The sequence below is a fragment of the Entelurus aequoreus genome, linkage group LG10 (genome assembly GCF_033978785.1).
Source record: "Entelurus aequoreus isolate RoL-2023_Sb linkage group LG10, RoL_Eaeq_v1.1, whole genome shotgun sequence".
NCBI classification, from domain to species: Eukaryota; Metazoa; Chordata; class Actinopteri; order Syngnathiformes; family Syngnathidae; genus Entelurus; species Entelurus aequoreus.
The window spans coordinates 2,955,268-2,975,648 of record NC_084740.1 but is presented as its reverse complement, the minus strand read 5'-3'; the positions used below and the strand labels follow the sequence as shown (position 1 = coordinate 2,975,648).

General features: G+C 40.2%; 1 protein-coding gene across 6 annotated transcripts in view; it reads left to right on the top strand.

Moving 5' to 3' along the window:
• The window catches only part of pitpnm3 (PITPNM family member 3), a 203,059-nt gene that overhangs the window by 86,367 nt on the left and 96,311 nt on the right, over positions 1-20,381 (top strand). For all 6 annotated transcript variants that reach the window (XR_009827403.1, XM_062059834.1, XM_062059832.1 and 3 more), the window contains 2 exons: positions 12,232-12,302; positions 16,424-16,647. Coding sequence is in view for 5 of the 6 variants with exons in the window: in XM_062059834.1 (XP_061915818.1) it covers positions 12,232-12,302; positions 16,424-16,647 (295 nt within the window). In the remaining variant the exon portion in view is untranslated. The remainder of the gene's footprint in view (positions 1-12,231; positions 12,303-16,423; positions 16,648-20,381) is intronic.

Below are 20,381 nucleotides of genomic sequence, written 5' to 3'. Positions count from 1 at the left end.
ATGTGTGTATACCAGTCAGTATGTATTATGTGTGTATACCAGTCAGTATGTATTATGTGTGTATACCAGTCAGTATGTATTATGTGTGTATACCAGTCAGTATGTATTGTGTGTGTATACCAGTCAGTATTTGTGTGTACACCAGTCAGTTTTTATTATGTGTGTATACCAGTCAGTATGTATTATGTGTGTATGTCAGTCAGTATGTATTATGTGTGTATACCAGTCAGTATGTATTATGTGTGTATACCAGTCAGTATGTATTATGTGTGTATACCGGTCAGTGTGTATTATGTGTGTATACCGGTCAGCATGTATTATGCGTGTATGTCAGTCAGTATGTATTATGTGTGTATACCAGTCAGTATGTATTATGTGTGTATACCAGTCAGTATGTATTATGTGTGTATACCGGTCAGTGTGTATTATGTGTGTATACCGGTCAGCATGTATTATGCGTGTATACCAGTCAGTATGTATTATGTGTGTATGCCAGTCAGTATGTATTATGTGTGTATACCAGTCAGTATTTATTATGTGTGTATGCCAGTCAGTATGTATTATGTGTGTATACCAGTCAGTATGTATTAGGTGTGTATACCAGTCAGTATGTATTATGTGTGTATACCAGTCAGTATGTATTATGTGTGTATACCAGTCAGTATTTGTGTGTATACCAGTCAGTTTTTATTATGTGTGTATACCAGTCAGTATGTATTATGTGTGTATACCAGTCAGTATGTATTATGTGTGTATACCAGTCAGTATGTATTATGTGTGTATACCAGTCAGTGTGTATTATGTGTGTATATCAGTCAGTGTGTATTAGGTGTGTATACCAGTCGGTATGTATTAGGTGTGTATACCAGTCAGTATGTATTAGGTGTGTATACCAGTCAGTATGTATTATGTGTGTATACCAGTCAGTATTTGTGTGTATACCAGTCAGTTTTTATTATGTGTGTATACCAGTCAGTATGTATTAGGTGTGTATACCAGTCAGTATGTATTATGTGTGTATACCAGTCAGTATGTATTATGTGTGTATACCAGTCAGTATGTATTAGGTGTGTATACCAGTCAGTATGTATTATGTGTGTATACCAGTCAGTATGTATTATGTGTGTATACCAGTCAGTATGTATTATGTGTGTATACCAGTCAGTATGTATTATGTGTGTATACCAGTCAGTATGTATTATGTGTGTATACCAGTCAGTATGTATTATGTGTGTATACCAGTCAGTGTGTATTATGTGTGTATACCAGTCAGTATGTATTATGTGTGTATACCAGTCAGTATGTATTATGTGTGTATACCAGTCAGTCCCTCCGTAAAGCTTTGAATAAACCAAATGATCTCTGTTTGATCCTCAGAAGTCGCAATTTTGGGAATATAAATATTTCTCTCCATGGGACAAACTGTTATCAAAATAGCGTGTACTTTCCTTTTGGCGGTTCATTTACTTTGTGCATACCAGAGTTGAAAGTACCATGGCTACAGTGAGACTTGAGTACCCACTAGAGTTTCCTGGTAAATGGACTAAGTGTTTGAAAGAGCATAGGAAGTGTTTAAAGTGTGTAAAAGCTGTGTGAAGTGTCTGGAGAGCTTCTATTGATGATGGAAATCATATAAAACATTGAATTAAATTCACTTTCCAAGGGAGGGCGGAGGGTGGCACAAATTGAGCAAAGAAATATGCAATACACAAACATAAGCAGTTACTGTGTATGAATATGACATACATATGACAAGGGATGGATTTTATCCATGCACATATTCATCGGTACTCTTTTTTATAATATATGTCATTGGTATGAATAAAGTTGTGGGAAAAATGTTTTTTTTATTTCTATTTCTTTTAGTTTTATTATTTTTTGTTAATCAAGCTGATTATCAGATCGTAGGGCTGGGCTATACGGCAACCAACAAAATCATCCAATCTCAATTTATCTCACAATGTTTTCAATTGTTTTCAACCTGCTAGTTTTAAAGCACCGATACTAAATAACAAATACACTCGGGATTAGTTCAACATTTTATTAACATTCTAAGTAAATAAAGAAAGTGAACCAGATAAAGTCATGATTCATTGCCATGTTTTGTTTGTTTGAGTCCCTTAGTTTTGTTTTCCAGCACCCCTGGGTGCTGGAAAACATGGCAAGGATGGTAGATGCATCAAGTGCACATGAGGATGGTAGATGCATCAAGTGCACATGAGGATGGTAGATGCATCAAGTACACATGAGGATGGTAGATGCATCAAGTGCACATGAGGATGGTAGATGCATCAAGTGCACATGAGGATGGTAGATGCATCAAGTGCACATGAGGATGGTAGATGCATCAAGTGCACATGAGGATGGTAGATGCATCAAGTGCACATGAGGATGGTAGATGCATCAAGTGCACATGAGGATGGTAGATGCATCAACTGCACATGAGGATGGTAGATGCATCAAGTGCACATGAGGATGGTAGATGCATCAAGTGCACATGAGGATGGTAGATGCATCAAGTGCACATGAGGATGGTAGATGCATCAAGTGCACATGAGGATGGTAGATGCATCAAGTGCACATGAGGATGGTAGATGCATCAAGTGCACATGAGGATGGTAGATGCATCAAGTGCACATGAGGATGGTAGATGCATCAAGTGCACATGAGGATGGTAGATGCATCAAGTGCACATGAGGATGGTAGATGCATCAAGTGCACATGAGGATGGTAGATGCATCAAGTGCACATGAGGATGGTAGATGCATCAACTGCACATGAGGATGGTAGATGCATCAAGTGCACATGAGGATGGTAGATGCATCAAGTGCACATGAGGATGGTAGATGCATCAAGTGCACATGAGGATGGTAGATGCATCAAGTGCACATGAGGATGGTAGATGCATCAAGTGCACATGAGGATGGTAGATGCATCAAGTGCACATGAGGATGGTAGATGCATCAAGTGCACATGAGGATGGTAGATGCATCAAGTGCACATGAGGATGGTAGATGCATCAAGTGCACATGAGGATGGTAGATGCATCAAGTGCACATGAGGATGGTAGATGCATCAAGTGCACATGAGGATGGTAGATGCATCAAGTGCACATGAGGATGGTAGATGCATCAAGTGCACATGAGGATGGTAGATGCATCAAGTGCACATGAGGATGGTAGATGCATCAAGTGCACATGAGGATGGTAGATGCATCAAGTGCACATGAGGATGGTAGATGCATCAAGTGCACATGAGGATGGTAGATGCATCAAGTGCACATGAGGATGGTAGATGCATCAAGTGCACATGAGGATGGTAGATGCATCAAGTGCACATGAGGATGGTAGATGCATCAAGTGCACATGAGGATGGTAGATGCATCAAGTGCACATGAGGATGGTAGATGCATCAAGTGCACATGAGGATGGTAGATGCATCAAGTGCACATGAGGATGGTAGATGCATCAAGTGCACATGAGGATGGTAGATGCATCAAGTGCACATGAGGATGGTAGATGCATCAAGTGCACATGAGGATGGTAGATGCATCAAGTGCACATGAGGATGGTAGATGCATCAAGTGCACATGAGGATGGTAGATGCATCAAGTGCTCATGAGGATGGTAGATGCATCAAGTGCACATGAGGATGGTAGATGCATCAAGTGCACATGAGGATGGTAGATGCATCAAGTGCACATGAGGATGGTAGATTCATCAAGTGCTCACATTCATTGTGTTGTTGCGTCTCTATTAGAAATTACAAATGCAGTTTTTTTGCAAGTGGTTATCAGTTTAAGTGTTGTTGTCCCTGGAGAGTCTCTGACTTTGCCCCAGTGGCTTGTTTGTATTTCTCTCATTGTTTTGTTTCAGCCTCTGAAGTATTCACCCTCACTTCTGCTTCCTCCACCACAAACTGTTTCCTCCCTCCTCGTCTTTCATGCTCTTGTCATTGACATGACCTTTCTACTTTAATTCAACTCTCACGAGTTAGACTGACAAACATTCTTAATTACATCCTCCCAGCACACCGTGTGTGTGTGTGTGTGTGTGTGCGTGTGCGTGTGCGTGTGCGTGTGCGTGTGTGTGTGTGTGTGCGTGTGCGTGTGCGTGTGCGTGTGCGTGTGCGCGTGTGCGTGTGCGTGTGCGTGTGTGTGTGTGTGCGTGTGTGTGTGTGTGTGTGTGTGAGTGTGTGAGTGATATTACATCAAGTTATATTGTACTTATTTGTTTCGGTCGGGGGGTCAGCAACCCGCGGCTCTTTAGCGCCACCCTAGTGGCTCCCTGGAGCTTTTTCAAAAATGTGTGAAAATGGAAAAATATGAAGAAAAAAAAAAAATTGTTTTAATATATTTTCTGTAGGAGGACAAACATGACACACACCTTCCTATTTGTTAGCAATCCCACTGTTTATGTTATACATGCTTCACTGATGAGAGGATTTGGCGGGCGTCGGTTTTGACCTACTAATTTTGGCGGTCCTTAAACGCACCATAGTTTGTTGACAACTTTCTCCAACAATGCCACAGAAAGACGTGTTTTATACCACTCCTTCTTTGCCTCATTTTGTCCACCAAACCTTTTATACTGTGCGTGAATGCACAAAAGTGAGCAACCCGCGGCTCTTTAGCGCCGCCCTAGTAGCTCCCTGGAGCTTTTTCAAAAATGTGTGAAAATGGAAAAAGATGAAGAAAAAAATATATATTTGTTTTAATATATTTTCTCTATGAGGACAAACGACACACACCTTCCTATTTGTTAGCAATCCCACTGTTTACGTTAAACATGATTCTCTGATGAGAGGATTTGGCGAGCGTCGGTTTTGTCCTACTAATTTTGGCGGTCCTTGAACTCACCATAGTTTGTTGACGACTTTCTCCAACGATGCCACGGAAAGACGTGTTTTATGCCACTCCTTCTTTGTCTCATTTTGTCCACTAAACCTTTTATGCTGTGCGTGAATGCACAAAAGTGAGCAACCCGCGGCTCTTTAGCGCCGCCCTAGTGGCTTCCTGGAGCTTTTTCAAAAATGTGTGAAAATTGAAAAAGATGAAGAAAAAAAATAAAAATTGTTTTAATATATTTTCTGTAGGAGGACAAACATGACACAAACCTTCCTATTTGTTAGCAATCCCACTGTTTATGTTATTCATGCTTCACTGATGAGAGGATTTGGCGAGAGTCGTTTTTGTCCTACTCATTTTGGCGGTCCTTGAACGCACCATAGTTTGTTGACAACTTTCTTCAACGATGCCACAGAAAGACGTGTTTTATGCCACTCCTTTGCCTCATTTTGTCCACCAAACCTTTTATGCTGTGCGTGAATGCACAAAACTGAGCAACCCGCGGCTCTTTAGCGCGGCCCTAGTGGCTCCCTGGAGCTTTTTCAAAAATGTGTGAAAATGGAAAAAGAGGGAGAAAAACATATATATTTGTTTTAATATATTTTCTCTATGAGGACAAACATGACACACACCTTCCTATTTGTTAGCAATCCCACTGTTTACGTTAAACATGATTCTATGATGAGAGGATTTGGCGAGCGTCGGTTTTGTCCTACTAATTCTGGCGGTCCTTGAACTCACCGTAGTTTGTTGACAACTTTCTTCAACGCTGCCACAGAAAAATGTGTTTTATGCCACTCCTTCTTTGCCTCATTTTGTCCACCAAACCTTTTATGCTGTGCGTGACTGCACAAAAGTGAGCAACCGGCGGCTCTTTAGCGCCGCCCTAGTGGCTCCCTGGAGCTTTTTCAAAAATGTGTAAAAATGGAAAAAGATGAAGGGAAAAAAATATTTTAGTTTTATTATATTTTCTGTAGGAAGACAAACATGACACACACCTTCCTATTTGTTAGAAATCCCACTGTTTACGTTAAACATGATTTGGCGAGCGTCGTTTTGTCCTACTTATTTTGGCGGTCTTTGAACTCACTGTAGTTTGTTGACAACTTTCTTCAATGATGCCACAGAAAGACGTGTTTTATGCCACTCCTTTGTCTCATTTTGTCCGCCAAACCTTTTATGCTGTGCGTGACTGCACAAAAGTGAACTTTGTCGATGTTTATTGACTTGTTGGAGTGCTAATCAGGCATATTGAGTCAGTGCTAATATAACTATTATAGACACTTACATCATGTGTTGTCTACATTATAACACTTATATAAGACTATTAAAGTCATTTTGATAGGCTAATATAGCTAATATAGACACTTACATCATGTGTTGTCTTCATTATAACACTTATATAAGACTTTTAATGTCATTTTGATAGTAGGCTAATATAGCTAATATAGACACTTACATCATGTGTTGTCTTCATTATAACTCTTATATAAGACTTTTAACGTCATTTTGATAGTAGGCTAATATAACAAACATAGGTATGACAACTAATCAGGTATGACAAAACTGGGCTTGTTTTGGTGCGATGTCATAGGTCACCCAAAGAAGCAGTACATTTATAAAACAGCCCCCCCCAGTGTACGGGAGGCACACGGGGTATGACCAATAGTCGGATTAGAGCAGTGGTGTCAAACAGCCGGCCCGTGGGCCAGGTCAGGCCCACAAACAGGTTTAATCCGGCCCTCAGTCAGCAAAATCAGTCAGTTTAAGAAAGAAACTGCTGTTCTAAATGTGCCCACTAGATGTCGCATTCTGTTACGCAAGCAAACAGTTTATACCCGGGCCAAGCAAAAGGTAGACAGTAAATCATGGCTGAGTCTTTTTCTCCTTGACCCAAATGAAACATAAAACCTGCCGTTTTACGTCTTCTTTGGCACCCTCATTTTCTCTGTCGAAAGGAGAAAAGCAAACAGAATGTAACTCAACCCTCTTGAATAGTTTTTACCTGCGTTTATATGGATTGTTGAGTTAGCACAGGACTTATGTAAATGATAATTTAGCTATTTGATACCTAAAATATTTTTTATTTATTTCTGTATTTTGTATTTTGTTCAATCCTAAATAGGACTTACATTTTAAGGCTTTGCAGATACACTGAGACAAAGTCTTGTGTTTTTTTTAGTTTTTTTCCTCTGAATTTTCAACTAACTTGACAACGTGTTTCGTCAAGAGAATTATTTGTGATCTGTTCATTTTCAAAATGCGTAAAAATAGGAAAACAATCTGAAGTTGTCCTTATTTGGAAGTTATTATGCCATGATTTTAACAGTGCGGCCCACTCTGGACGAGATTTTCCTCCATGCTAAAATGACTTTGACAGCCCTGGACTAGAGAGAATGCATGGGCTCTGAGACTTCACATGGTGGTGTGGAAATACAAACTATTTGAGAAATCAGACTAATTTATTGCAGGGAAACACAGTCATTGATGTTTTCCGCCTGGGGGACGTGTTTGCAGCCTGCAATATGTCAAACGTGTAATGCGGGAACTATCTGCCTCCGTCCTTTGACAACAAACAAACTCCCTCCATTCTTCTTTTGGTGTCTTTGAAGCATGTGCTTATATGACAGTTTCCCATTTCTTTACACAGTCTTTTGCATTGTCTTTGAAGTCTGAGAGATCTTTTAAGCTGCACTGGTTGGGTAGCAGAGGACAGACAAGGTAGTGCTGCATCGTGTGGTCCTCTTCTCCGCATTTGCAGGTGGTTGGGCCGGTTTTGTAGCCCCATCTGGCCGTAGCAGCTTTTGATCGCCCCTGTTCCTGTTCTCGGGCGGTTTAGTGTCTTCCACTGGACCCATGGTGTTTCTGACCATGTCAATAGGAGGGGGGTCTTTCTCTAGTCTTTGTGTCCATAGCTGGAGTCTGGTTTCTTCCCGAGATGTTATTAGGGCCTGGACATTGCTGAGGAAGTTTCTCCTTGACTTCAGACGTTGGGCTGAGGGTTCACATCCATAGAGGAGGTGGCGTTCATCACTGGTAGCTTTTGTGAACTCTACTCGGCTGGCAACTTCCCGTCTCACGTCTGCAGGGGCAATGCCAGCGAGGAGATGTGGGTTGTTCAGGTTGGTAGGCTTCAAGCAACCAGTGATCAAGCGGCAGGTGTTGTTCAGTGCTGGGTGGAGTTTCTTGGCATGGGTTGATCTCTCCCAGACAGAACATGCACTGAACATGTGGAAATGCACATGAACTCCCTCCATTGATTTTCTGTTGCTTTTGTGACCAAAAATAGCCAAGTGTGCTGAGCCTCTTGTGTGCGCTGCTCTGTTCTCCGGAGAAGCCGTCAGACTGTGGGCTGGCATTGGAGAGGAGGGGAGCCCACTGAGTGTTAGTGGCTTGTGAAGAGGTCACATGAAGAAGCCTGAAGAGAGGACATAGTAGGACAGACCACACATTAGGGCTGGGTATCGTTTTAAAATGTTTCAATACCAGTACCCTTAAAACGATACTGATACCAACTGAGTACTTCATTCGATATTAATCATATGAAAAGAAATGCAATGGGTTGTGTAATTGTCACCACTCCTCAAATTTACGATTTTTACACGAATACAGAGCTTGGTGCCTTTTGACACAGATTCTGTTCATAACTTTTATAGACAGAATTTCTAGGCGCAGTCAAATTTGGTGGCTGCAGGATTAGGTCTCTGCTTTTTGCAGATGATGTGGTCCTGATGTCTTCATCTGGCCAGGATCTTCAGCTCTCACTGGATCGGTTCGCAGCTGAGTGTTAAGCGAATGGGATGAGAATCAGCACCTCAAAGTCCGAGTCCATGGTTTTCGAAAGGGTGGAGTGCCATCTCCAGGTTTTGGAGGAGATCTTGCCCCAAGTGGAGGAGTTCAAATACCTGGGAGTCTTGTTCACGAGTGAGGGAAGAGTGGATTGTGAGATCGACAGGCAGATCAGTGCGGCGTATTCAGTAATGCAGACGCTGTATCGAGCCGTTGTGGTGAATTATGGGAATTTTTGATTTTGATCTGGGTACAAAAAGAACCGACTGCAGGTATCGTTTGACAGACGCAGTTTTGATACCACTTGGTATGGGGTTGTTTCGGTCGAGAACTAAAAGGTATCAAGTACCAAAACCCAGCCCTACCACACATCATGCAGAGCCTGTCTAGGGTCCTCTGAAAAACCCCCACATGTATCCCTTTATCTTTTCTTACAATAAAGAGTGAAATATGATAATTCAACTCTGCAGAAACGATCCCTTTAGAACATTAACCGCTAAAACTACCACTCTGTCTGGAGTTGAAATGCAGGCAAATGAAGAGGCATTAGTACTATTGATCGTATTCAACAATCAATATCCGTTTGTGCTGCATGGAGGTGAGCATGGAGTGACACTGGTGTTGTCCCCATACCAATATTTTGTTAGCGGTACCAACATATTTAGGTAATTTTTGGTACTTTTCTAAATAAAGGGTCCCACAAAAAATGTAATTATTGGCTTTATTGTAACAAAAAATGTTAGTGTACATGAAACATATGTTTATTATTGTCATTTAGTCCTTAAATGAAATAGTGAACATACTAGAAAACTTGTCTTTTAGTAGTAAGTAAACAAACAAAGACTCCTAATTAGTCTGTTGACGTATGCAGTAACATATTGTGTCATTTACACACCTATTATTTTGTCTACGACATAAGGGACAAACTGTAAAAATGGATTATTAATCTACTTGTTCATTGACTGTTAATATCGGCTTATTTTCTGTTTTAACATGTTCTATCTACACTTCTGTTAAAATGTAATAATCACTTATTCTTCTCTTCTTTGATACTTGACATTAGTTTTGGATGATACCACACATTTGGGTATGGATCTGATACCAAGTAGTTACAGGATCATACATTGGTCATATTCAAAGTCCTCATGTGTCCAGGGACGTATTTACTGAGTTTATAAACATAATATATATATTTTTTTAAACGAAAGAAGATTTTGTGATGCTAAAAAATATCGATGTAACATAGTAGTATGGACTAGATACGCTATTGTACTTGGTATCATTATAGTGGATGTTAGGTGTAGAACCACCCATGGTGTTTGTTTATATTGTAGCGTCCCGGAAGAGTTGGTGCTGCAGGGAATTCTGGGAATTAGTTCTGTAGTGTTTATGTTGTGTTGTGGTGCAAATATTCTCCCAAAATATGTTTGTCATTGTTGTTTAGTGTGCTTTAGGATAGGATAGGATAGGTCTTTATTGTCATTGCACAAGTACAACGAAACTTTGTTTTCAGCACAAACTCGTTCAAGATGAGACAAACAAACAGTGTACAGGGTTACAGAACAGGAACGCTGATGGGTCGCCACAAGGCGCCCCGTAAAAGATGGGAAAAAGGTAAACGCTGGGGAAGGATGAGTAAAAAAATAGAATCTAGACTGGGCTCCTAAGGGGGCCCAGTCTGGAGTGGGAAAAAACCTCCATAGCAAAGCACATATACATATTACAACGTACATCTCCAGATATCTAGCAACAGAGGGGAGGGAGTGCGGGGTCATGGTGGCAGGCCGCAGCTCTCAGGCTCTGCCCATCCGTCCATCACCCCTATGGGATTTGCGTCGAGGGCGTTGGATTGGGGGTGGGGTATGTGTGTGGTGTATATTTTTGTGGATGCATGTGTGTGTGTAAGCCTGCAGTGTGTCTCTGTTCCGCGGCCTTGATGTCGTGCAGCCGATAAGTCCAAAGTCAACAACAACAGGTGTGTGTCCATGAGAGACAAGCCCGCCCTCGAAGAGTGCCAGTGAGAAAACAAAAACAAAAAACATGCTAACCTCACTGGTAGTGTTGGTTAGCCTTCTCCACAGGCTTAGTGTGGGTCACCTACTAGATGTATGTTGTTGTTCTTCAGACAAGTCTCCTCCCTCAGGAACTTTTGTGAAAAATTCCATTAACAAAAAATGTCACCTTATGGCAGAGGTTTATGACAGTGTTGGCATTGTTCATACGGCCACCCTTGGTGTGACATGTATGGCTGTTGACGAAGTATGCCCTTCATTCACTTGTGATTAGTGTGTTCAAAGTTAAGATGGTTGCCTTAACGGTTCATGATTGGACTTAATGAAATCTTGTCTTGACTTTGTCAAAAATAGACAAGTAATTACTCTTCCATCATCATGTCTTGGGTGTGCTGCGGTGGGGAGTGAAGCATGTAGAGCTGTCACGTGTCCTACAGGGTGGTTGATACTTGAAATAATCACACTTAATTTGTCTCCATGGAGACACAGATTAGTGATATTGAATTAGTTACCGGTTTGGTGGCTGCAGGATTAGGTCTCTGCTTTTTGCAGATGATGTGGTCCTGATGGCTTCATCTGGCCAGGATCTTCAGCTCTCACTGGATCGGTTCGCAGCCGAGTGTGAAGCGACTGGGATGAGAATCAGCACCTCCAAGTCCGAGTCCATGGTTCCCGCCCGGAAAAGGGTAGAGTGCCATCTCCGGGTTGGGGAGGAGATCTTGCCCCAAGTGGAGGAGTTCAAGTACCTGGGAGTCTTGTTCACGAGTGAGGGAAGAGTGGATGGTGAGATCGACAGGTGGATCGGTGCGGCGTCTTCAGTAATGTGGACGCTGTATCGATCCGTTGTGGTGAAGAAGGAGCTGAGCCGGAAGGCAAAGCTCTCAATTTACCGGTCGATCTACGTTCCCATCCTCACCTATGGTCATGAGCTTTGGGTTAGGATCCAAAGGACAAGATCACGGGTAAAAGTGGCCCAAATGAGTTTCCTCCGCCGGGTGGCGGGTCTCTCCCTTAGAGATAGGGTGAGAAGCTCTGTCATCCGGGGTGAACTCAAAGTAAAGCTGCTGCTCCTCCACATGGAGAGGAGCCAGATGAGGTGGTTCAGGCATCTGGTCAGGATACCACCCGAACGCCTCCCTAGGGAGGTGTTTAGGGCACGTCCGACCGGTAGGAGGCCACAGGGAAGACCCAGGACACATTGGGAAGACTATGTCTCCTGGCTGGCCTGGGAACGCCTCGGGATCCCCCGGGAGGAGCTGGACCAAGTGGCTGGGGAGAGGGAAGTCTGGGCTTCTCTGCTTAGGCTGCTGCGACCTCGGATAAGCGGAAGAAGATGCATGGATGGATGGATGGAATTAGTTACACAACTGCGGACAGACTTTAGCCGCTAGCTAGCTAGCCCTGTCTTAAAGCGTTCTGCATGACACGACGGGTGGGAGGGGGACCGGTACTTTTCAGAGGCGGTATAGTACCGAATATGATTAGTATCGCGGTACTATACTAATACTATACTAATAGCACTATACCGTACAACCCTAAGTGACACAATTCCTTACATCTTTTTTCTGTATTTCCCCATTCCAGAGGGTCTCTATCAACTTGCCGATCCACGCTGTGGCCCCCAGAGCAGCACTGAGGGACTGGAGGATGTAGAGGTAGGATCCATAACCTAGTTGGTTAGTGTTGGTTAGCCTTCTCCGCAGGCTTAGTGTGGGTCACCTACCACTTTGTATCTTGTTGTTGTGCAGACAAGTCTCCTCTCTCAGGAACTTTTATGAAGAATTCCATTAACAAAGAAACAGGTTTTCTAACAAATGTAAAATAAAAACTTTTCTACAGTTTTAGATCGTAAATGCTTGAATAAAAGTTTGACTATAGAAGAGAAAAGTTGCACAGCTTGCACAATGTTGCTAAAATCATGTGTTCAAATAGCATTTTTACACCGTGAACTTGTACTTTGTACACTCTAGAATCTACAGCTTGTTGAATGTTTTTAGTGTAAGTCTGCCATCTTTATTCTGGATAATCCTACTCTAAAATAGAGAAAAGACAAGCTGGAGGCTTAGGGTGCAGTACTCAGTGGGAGAAGTGGGGGCGCTTGTGAGCTAGCAGACGCATCTTTATTGTTTAATGTGTAATGTTCATTAATGCTCAACCAGTCAAACAACTTTATTTAGAACAAACCTGACATTTGTACAAAAGCCAGAAGCAGTGAAGTTGTCACGTTGTGTAAATGCTCAATAAAAAGAGAATACAACAAATCCTTTTCAACTTATATTCAATAGAATAGACTGCAAAGACAAGATATTTCATGTTCACACTGAGAAACTTTATTTTTTGCAAATAATCATGAACTTAGAATTTAAAGGCAGCAACACATTGCAAAAAAGGCATTTTGACCAGTGTGTTACATGGCCTTTCCTTTTAACAACACTCAGTAAAGGTTTGGGAAGTGAGGAGACACATTTTGGAAGTGGAATTCTTTCCCATTCTTGCTTGATGTACAGCTTAAGTTGTTCAACAGTCTCCCTTCTCATATTTTAGCCTGCACACATTTTCAATGTCTGGACTACAGGCAGGCCAGTCTAGTACCCACACTTTTTTACTATGAAGCCACACTGTTGTAATTGGCATTGTCTTGCTGAAATAAGCAGGGGCGTCCATGGTAACGTTGCTTGGATGGCAACATATGTTGCTCCAAAAGCTGTATGTACCTTTCAGCATTAATGGTGCCTTCACAGATGTGTAAGTTACCCATGTCTTGACCACTAATACACCCCCATACCATCACACATGCTGCCTTTTACACTTTCACCCTAGAACAGTCCGGGTGGTTCTTTTCCTCTTTGGTCCGGAGGACACGACGTCCACAGTTTCCAAAAACGATTTGAAATGTGGACTTGCCAGACCACAGAACACTTTTCCACTTTGTACCAGTCCATCTTAGATGAGCTCGGGCCCAGCGAAGCGTTTCTGGGTGTTGTTGATAAATGGCTTTGGCTTTGCATAGGAGAGTTTTAACTTGCACTTACAGATGTAGCGACCAACTGTAGTTACTGACAGTGGTTTTCTGAAGTGTTCCTGAGCCCATGTGGTGATATCCTTTACACACCGATGTCGCTTTTGATGCAGTACAGCCTGAGGGATCCAAGGTGCGTAATATCATGGCTTACGTGCTGGGATTTCTCCAGATTCCCTGAACCCTTTGATGATATTACGGAGCGTAGATGGTGAAATCCCTAAATTCTTTGCAATAGCTGCTTGAGAAATGTTGTTCTTAAACAATTTGCTCAGGCATTTGTTGACAAAGTGGTGACCCTCGCCCCGTCCTTGTTTGTGAATGACTGAGCATTTCATGGAATCTACTTTTATACCCAATCATGGCACCCACCTGTTCCCAATTAGCCTGTTCACCTGTGGGATGTTCCAAATAAGTGTTTGATGAGCATTCCTCAACTTTCTCACTCTTTTTTGCCACTTGTGCCAGCTTTTTTGAAACATGTTGCAGGCATCAAATTCCAACTGAGCTAATATTTGAAGAAAATAACAAAGTTGACCAGTTCGAGCATGAAATATCTTGTCTTTGCAGTCATTTCAATTGAATATAAGTTGAAAAGGATTTGTTGTATTGTCTTTTTATTGAGCATTTACACAACGTGACAACTTTTGGGGTTTGTAATACAGGAAGCCAGTGTTTGTTTTGTTTTTGTCAGATGCAAAAACATTGTTTTTTCTGCTTTAAATGAACTAAAATGAAATTAATGAATGAATGTGTCCGTCAAAATGGGGGATTATACATCCAAAATATAAACTGGACTTCAAGACAAAATGAAGGTGATCACACAAAGTACATTTAATGGAGGACAGATAGTGCTGCTTAAAATACTAATACAGAAAGGTAAAAAAAAACAATCCAAATATTTTGTTTTATTAACGCAAATGTGACAAAAAGTATTTGATACCGATGTTATAAATACATTTTAGCTCCATATGAAGGTGAACTACTCACTTGTTTTCCTCGTCATTTGACCTGTATGGAACAATGTTTTGTTAGGCCTCGGCATGGATGAGGACTCTGGTGCAGACGGGAAATGATTGACCCAGGCTTTTTATTTAATAGTTTCTGAGAACTCTCTTCAGATAGAGTGAATAAAAACAAATGGCTATGAACTCTAGACTAGACACACTAGAGTAAAAAGGAAACGTAGCACAGGGAGAAAAACAATAAAGGGAAAATCACTCCCGAGGGAGGAAAAAAGGCGATAGCAAAATCTCCACGGATCTAATAATCAAAAAAACAACAATCTACGATTAACTGCAGCAAAAAGCTGTAAACAGAACTGCACTGTCAAAGGTCGGGCGAGTTGACGAACAGAAAAATGATGCTAATTTCAAGGTGATGGTGATGAAACAACTCCAGTCTCAACAACTGTCAAGGGAAAAAAAACCAAAAACTGTCAAGAAGCTATTAATTATAATATCCTCTTTTGTTGCACCTTCTATCTGGTATTTAAAACATTATTTTAAAAATAATTAGGTTGGACTTTTTTTATACAATTCTTTTTTCATTCCATTATTTTAGAGAACCCTACAATTACAGAAAATGCAAAAACTGATTACAAACCCCAAAAGCAGTGAAGTTGTCACCTTGTGTAAATGCTCAATAAAAAGAGAATACAACAAATCCTTTTCAACTTATATTCAATTGAATAGACTGCAAAGACAACATATTGAAGAGAATGTGGAGAAATCACTGCAGGTAAGCAGCTAAGCCCGTGACCTTCCATCCCTCAGGCTGTACTGCATCAACAAGCCACATCAGTGTGTAAAGGATATCACCACATGGGCTCAGGAACACTTCAGAAAACCACTGTCAGTAACTACAGTTGGTCGCTACATCTGTAAGTGCAAGTTAAAACTCTCCTATGCAAAGCCAAAGCCATTTATCAACAACACCCAGAAACGTCGCCGGCTTCGCTGGGCCCAAGCTCATCTAAGATGGACTGATACAAAGTGGAAAAGTATTCTGTGGTCTGACGAGTCCACATTTCAAATTGTTTTTGGAAACTGTGGACGTCGTGTCCTCCGGACCAAAGAGGAAAAGAACCATCCGGATTGTTCTAGGCGCAAAGTGTAAAAGGCAGCATGTGTGATGGTATGGGGGTGTATTAGTGGCCAAGACATGGGTAACTTACACATCTGTGAAGGCACCATTAATGCTGAAAGGTACATACAGCTTTTGGAGCAACATATGTTGTTGTCATGGATGCCCCTGCTTATTTCAGCAAGACAATGCCCAGCCAGGTGTTACAACAGCGTGGCTTCATAGTAAAAGAGTGCGGGTACTAGACTGGCCTGCCTGTAGTCCAGACATCGAAAATGTGTGCAGGCTAAAATATGAGAAGGGAGACTGTTGAACAACTTAAGCTGTACATCAAGCAAGAATGGGAAAGAATGCCACTTCAAAAATGTGTCTCCTCACTTCCCAAACCTTTACTGAGTGTTGTTCAAAGGAAAGGCCATGTAACACACTGGTCAAAATGTCTTTTTGCAATGTGTTGCTGCCATTAAATCCTAAGTTCATGATTATTTGCAAAAAAAAGGAAGTTTGTCAGTGTGAACATGAAATATCTTGTCTTTGCAGTCTATTCAATTGAATATAAGTTGAAAAGGATTTGTTGTATTGTCTTTTTATTGAGCATTTACACAACGTGACAACTTCACTGCCACATTCAAATGGCTCCAATTTAAAAATATATGCTTATGTTTTTTGTAGAATTCCAAATGTGGGACCCATGTTCTGCTGCTGGTTGTACACGGGGGGAACATTCTGGACACGGTTGGCGGGGACCCGAGCGCGAAGGCCGGCGACGTGGCCACCCTGGCGTCCGTGCTGGAGAAGGTGACGCGAGCTCACTTCCAGGCTGCCGCCCAACACGTGATGATCAAACTGGTGACGTGCCCGGCTGTGTGTGCCGAGGCCTTCTCGCTGGTGTCCAAGTGAGTCTCCCACTACACCCGTCCATTTATTGTTGGACAACTTCACACAAGTGACTGTGTCCTTTATTATAATGTGTCATTTATAATAATGTGTCATTTATAATTCCAATGAAACTGAGATAACATTTTCAAGACAAAACATGATTTTCAAGGTAAAAGTTGATTTTCATGATAAAAAATGATTTTCAAGGTAAAAGTTGATTTTCAAGGAAGAAAAATATTTTCAAGGTAAAAGTTAATTTTCAAGACAAAAAAATTATTTTCAAGGTAAAAGTTGATTTTCAAGATAAAAAATTATTTCCTAGGTAAAAGTTCATTTTCAAGGAAAAAAAAATTTTTCAAGGTAAAAGTTGATTTTCATGACAAAAAATTATTTTCAAGGTAAAAGTTGATTTTCAAGGAAAAAAAATATTTTCAAGGAAACAAATTGATTTTCAAGGTAAAAGTTGATTTTCAAGACAAAAAATGATTTTCAGGTAAAATTTGATTTTCAAGACAAAAAATGATTTTCAAGGTAAAAAATTATTTTCAAGGTAAAAGTTGATTTTCAAGGTAAAAGTTGATTTTCAAGACAAAAAATTATTTTCAAGGTAAAAGTTGACTTTCAAGGTAAAAGTTGATTTTCAAGGAAAACAATTATTTTCAAGGTAAAAGTTGATTTTCAAGACAAAAAATTATTTTCAAGGTAAAAGTTGATTTTCAAGACAAAAAATTATTTTCAAGGTAAAAGTTGATTTTCAAGACAAAAAATTATTTTCAAGGTAAAAGTTGATTTTCAGGGTAAAAATTGATTTTCAAGATAAAAAATGATTTTCAAGGTAAAAAATTATTTTCAAGGTAAAAGTTGATTTTCAAGGTAAAAGTTGATTTTCAAGACAAAAAATTATTTTCAAGGTAAAAGTTGATTTTCAAGGTAAGTTGATTTTCAAGGAAAACAATTATTTTCAAGGTAAAAGTTGATTTTCAAGGAAAAAAATATTTTCAAGGTAAAAGTTGATTTTCAAGACAAAAAAATATGTTCAAGGTAAAAGTTGATTTTCAAGATAAAAAATGATTTTCAAGATAAAAGTTGATTTTCAAGATAAAAAAATATTTTCAAGGTAAAAGTTGATTTTCACGACAAAAAATTATTTTCAAGGTAAAAGTTGATTTTCAAGGGAAAAAAATTATTTTCAAGGTAAAAGTTGATTTTCAAGACAAACAACGATTTTCAAGGTAAAAGTTGATTTTCATGAAAAATATGATTTTCTAGGTAAAAGTTCATTTTAAAAGGTAAAAGTTGATTTTCAAGACAAAAAATGATTTTCAAGGTAAAAGTTGATTTTCAAGATAAAAAATAATTTTCAAGGTAAAAGTTGATTTTCAAGGTAAAAGTTGATTTTCAAGATAAAAAATAATTTTCAAGGTAAAAGTTGATTTTCAAGGTAAACGTTGATTTTCAAGATAAAAAATAATTTTCAAGGTAAAAGTTGATTTTCAAGACAAACAATGATTTTCAAGGTAAAAGTTGAAGGAAAATGATCTTTAGGTACCGTAAATTGCTTATGGAATCATCGTTTGTCCATTAACCTTTCTAATTACTGTATTTGTTGGACTATAAAGCACACTCAAATCCAGGGTGCCCTATAACCCGTACGTATTAAAATACATATAAACGTATAACATTTTAATTTCCCCTCGGGGATGAATAAAGTATTTCTGATTCTGAATCTCTATTATTTCTGGTTGTGCTAACCTCCAACCAATCTTTTATGGTACAAGGTGTATAATAAGTGTGACCAGTAGATGGCAGTCACACATAAGAGATATGCGTGCACTGCAGGTTAACACCTGTTCAATAAATGATGCGAGCAATTACCGGTAAGCAAGCAAGACCAAAATGTTTCATTGAGAATAAAGAACATTACAAACGGTGCTGAAAAATGTGTGTGGTAAGACTTTGGTAAGCTACGAAGCTACACCGCGTGATGGATTGACGAAGCACTGTGGCTACCCTAGTCAGACGTACTGTGCTTCTACATACAGGTATTATGTGGTAAGCTACTTTCATCCTTCATTCACACCTGATGGTGGTAAACTACTTTCATCCTTCATTCACACCTGATGGTGGTAAACTACTTTCATCCTTCATTCACACCTGATGGTGGTAAGCTACTTCCATCATTCATTCACACCTGCTGGTGGTAAACTACTTTCATCCTTCATTCACACCTGATGGTGGTAAGCTACTTTCATCATTCATTCACACCTGCTGGTGGTAAACTACTTTCATCCTTCATTCACACCTGATGGTGGTAAGCTACTTTCATCATTCATTCACACCTGCTGGTGGTAAACTACTTTCATCCTTCATTCACACCTGATGGTGGTAAGCTACTTTCATCATTCATTCACACCCGCTGGTGGTAAGCTACTTTCGTCATTCATTCACACCTGGTGGTGGTAAGCTGCTTTCATCATTCATTCACACCTGGTGGTGGTAAACTGCTTTCATCCTTCATTCACACCTGGTGGTGGTAAGCTGCTTTCATCATTCATTCACACCTGGTGGTGGTAAACTACTTTCATCCTTCATTCACACCTGATGGTGGTAAGCTACTTTCATCATTTATTCACAATAATGAAATTGTGATATTTAGGACATTTCTTATTGCAGCAAAAATTGTTCTGTGCTACAAAAACTATGAATCTGTGCTACTAATAGTTTCAGTGAAGACAGCTCAGCGTAGAGCACTGCCACCCTCACAAAGTCAAGCAGAAGAAGAGAGGAGAGACGGAGACAGCAACGCTCGATATTAAAAATGTGATTAATGTGATTTAAAAACGTAACGTGCTAAATATGATATAAATATCAATGAGTCACAATTAACGGGATCATTTGACAAGCCTGCTACGAGGTAATATAAGCAGGCAGGAAAAAAAGTGAATTATTGTGCTGACAGACAGCTCACTATTTTATCAAGTGTTCCATTATGCTGTCCATCAAAGGAGATATGAGACTGTTCTTTAGGGCAAGACTATAATTATCCTCTTCATGAATCACTGTGACAGCACACATCCAGTGAATGACACGTCTGGATTACAATGTACAATAATAACAATTTACCCTTTCTAGTATGCAAAGTCTGAGGTAGTTTGACCCGGTTGGCCTACTTACGTTCTACTAAATGCCAACTCAACCCTCATTGTTCACAACAATATGATTAGTTTGTTTTTGATAACACAAGGCTGAGCCACTGAACTTGTTGTCTAGGGCTGCACTGATTGAGTACATTCTTTTGATGATTGCCTGTTGTGATGCTGCTTGCATGGTAAAGATGAGCATTACAATCAATTGATTGATCATTATGAATGTTGTCAATTGGGAGGAAATGATTGCTTCCGGACTATAAGACGCACTTAAAATCCTTTTCCCCCCCTCAAAACTCGACAGTGCGCCTATTGTAAGGAATAATTCTGGTTTTGCTTACCAAGCTCAAAACTATTTTTATTTGGTACATGGTGTAATGATAAGTGTGACCAGTAGATGGCAGTCACACATAAGAGATATGTGTAGACTGCAATATGACCAACATTTTATAAGTTCCATTGACAATTTAGAACAGTACACACGGTGCCAAAAATCTATCAGAATGTTTTAGTAGGACTTTGGTAAGCTAAGAAGCCACACCGCTTGATGGATTGTACTGTGCTCACACTTGCCAACCCTCCCGTTTTTAGCGGGAGACTCCCGG